This window comes from Adiantum capillus-veneris, chromosome 25 (genome assembly GCF_014529385.1).
Source record: "Adiantum capillus-veneris isolate H3 chromosome 25, ASM1452938v2, whole genome shotgun sequence".
NCBI lineage: Eukaryota > Viridiplantae > Streptophyta > Polypodiopsida > Polypodiales > Pteridaceae > Adiantum > Adiantum capillus-veneris.
The window spans coordinates 74,467,229-74,469,790 of NC_140955.1; the positions used below are offsets into that span (position 1 = coordinate 74,467,229).

At 45.4% G+C, this 2,562-nt stretch overlaps 1 protein-coding gene across 1 annotated transcript; it reads right to left on the reverse strand.

Annotated features, from left to right (window-relative positions):
• Positions 1–262: 262 nt before the first annotated feature.
• On the reverse strand, positions 263–1,654 carry LOC147425110 (putative xyloglucan endotransglucosylase/hydrolase protein 27). Its single transcript, XM_086499889.1, has one exon. The coding sequence runs from the start codon at positions 1,592–1,594 to the stop codon at positions 965–967; it is 630 nt and encodes a 209-aa protein (XP_086356015.1). The 5' UTR covers positions 1,595–1,654; the 3' UTR covers positions 263–964.
• Between the last annotated feature and the right edge of the window lie 908 nt (positions 1,655–2,562).

Here is a 2,562-nt window from a genome sequence, read left to right on the forward strand (position 1 = left end):
AACCATGGGCTGAGACGCGATAATTATGCTCCTTGCCATGGTCAAGATGACTACTTTTAAGTTTTGCAAATAATCAGATCTCAATCTATGTCCATGCCTTTTCCTCTTCACACATGACAAGCTCAAAAAGAGAATACTCCAAAAGGCAATTCGACAAGGCGTTTGGTGACAGACGCAAGCATTGCCTTTCACTCGAGGTTTTGGGGGGGGGGGGGGGGGGGGGGAGGGGATTGGGAGAACAGAGGAGAATAAGCAAAACACCTATGTAAAGTCATCACTTTCAAAAAAGAAAAGGTTACTCCGTTATACACGGGCTGAAACTTCCTTGGTACACAACACCTATTCATCAATATTAGGCAGATGAGCACAGAGGCAGAGCCAAAGCAACACCTCTTTATTGCATGATTGTCGAGTACAAATTACAATACACACAAGTAAGCACACATTGAGCTAAACTCGCGAAGCTCCCTGCAATAAAATTATGAATAATGAATGAATAACCCAACATGCCATATATACCTACTTTGGCTTGCATTAAATTATGTGGCTTCCCCTCATGATTATAATACAAATCCCCCGCGCTTCTATGGCAAAACAAGAAGGCACTCACGTACACATGCATCTGCTCAACCAACGTCTGATGCTATTTCCAGAAGGACCAAGAAAAGGCTGTCTGTCGCCAACAGCTAGCCTACATGCTTATTACAGACTCCTGATAAAATTGTACAGAATATCTGCCATCAATGAACTCTTTGAAAGAGCAAGCCACATTGACACACCTTATCAAGGCATCAGCACAGCCTGTGAAATGCTCTCCCCAGATTGCGAGCAGAGCACTTTCCCTATTCAAGTGGAGCAGTTTACAAGAACCCCGGAAGATCAAGCACTCAACGACCTTCCTGTCGCATGCACCTTCCTGTCGCATGCCCAGAGGTGCAAGTGTACATAGCTCAAAAACGATCTTTCAAGCAGGAACAAGAGCATCTCTATATCTGCAAATATAAGGCGCATCGCAGCCCACATACTTCCCACACCACCTGCCCTCATCAATACAGGTAGCATCCCAAACAGACGCATACAAATACATTGGCTTACACGGGAAGCTTTCATCTAGAGATGAGGCCCGGAAGACACGGATACTCGTTCCATCAACAAGCCATTCAATGAGGCGATGTGCAGGGGACCATCGAATGGTATACTCATGGAAATCGAGCGACGAATCGAAGCCAAGGGGGTGAAACATTTCCTGATCGCCCATACCAGCAATGAAATAGTTTGTCTGCACGATACACCGATCTTTGCCCAGAAATTCGAAGTCGATCTCATCCTGGCTCTTGTCGCCCTCGAGCGAAGAAAGGTAGAGGTTGTAGTTGAGGCCACTTGTGTTGCCTGAGGGACCTTGGATGCGTGCGCTGAATGTGCCGCCTGCATACCTGTGGCGGCTTCGCCATCGTGCTCCGCCGCGCTCATCAAATGTGATCACAATCTCTCCTGTATCAACGTTACGCTCGCAGGCCTCTGGCGTGTAGTCAACCACTATCTCTTGCAGCTTCGTTGTCTGCAGTAGCGATGACGGCAAGGTGCATTCCATCATCTCGCTCTCTCTCTCTCTCTCTCTCTCTCTCTCTCTCTATAGATCTGAATTGCCATTTGACAGCTGATTGTTGGTTTATACCTTGTCCTTGGCACTATGTAGCCAGCTCGGCGCCATTTTGAGTAGACCCTTCAACTGCATGCTAGTTAGGCCCGTGTCACACACGGACGCCCGGCCAAGTTAAAACTTGATCTGGAAGCACCTTGTTTTTAAGCTATCGCACAAAGCGGTGGACGTACTCACACACAAAGCCCGACGTGGATTGCCTTGTCACGTCCGTGATCAGTTGCAAATTGTCTGAGGGATCAAGCCCCGCCTACGCTTGCAACTTTTACAGCTCGCCAATCATTTTGCAACACAGTTAGCAGCTTCGTTCTTTAACACTCCTACTAGTGGCACTCTTCAACTTTTTCTCATTGTTCCATTGCCATGAGGTCATCTAGCAGATGTAATGCCCATTTCCTCTTCTTCTCTCCCCTTCTGGTTGATTTTCTTCTTTCCAAAAGCACATTTTTGTGAGCACAGCAAGTGTGGCCATACTACATTGTATTGAGAGTTGGAGAACAATTTTTGTGCTTTTGTGGTAACCATATGTTTTGTTTTTTCTTGGAACTTTGTGTAACCTTTGTAGTGATCTCTTGATCCTCTTTCTTGTCGGCTGCTGCAAGGGTTGCTTGATATATCATACAGTGCTAAAGCTAGTGTGACCATATAAGAGTTGAAGAATAATTTTTGTGTGCTTCTATGGTAAACATATGTTTCGTCTTTGCTTGAAATTTTGTGTGACTTGAGATTGAGAGCCTTTAGTGATCTCTTCACCCTCTTTCTTGTTGGTCAGTGCTACAAGAGTTGCTTGATGCATCATACACTACTAAGTTGAAGAATAGCACGCTTTACATTTTGTTTGAAACATTGTATAACTTCAGACTGAGCCTTCTTAGTGATCTCCTAACCATCTTCCTGATCGC

Bases quoted from the DNA above. Each gene is read 5' to 3' on its own strand.
- LOC147425110 (XM_086499889.1), bottom strand. From the start codon at position 1,594: ATGATGGAATGCACCTTGCCGTCATCGCTACTGCAGACAACGAAGCTG.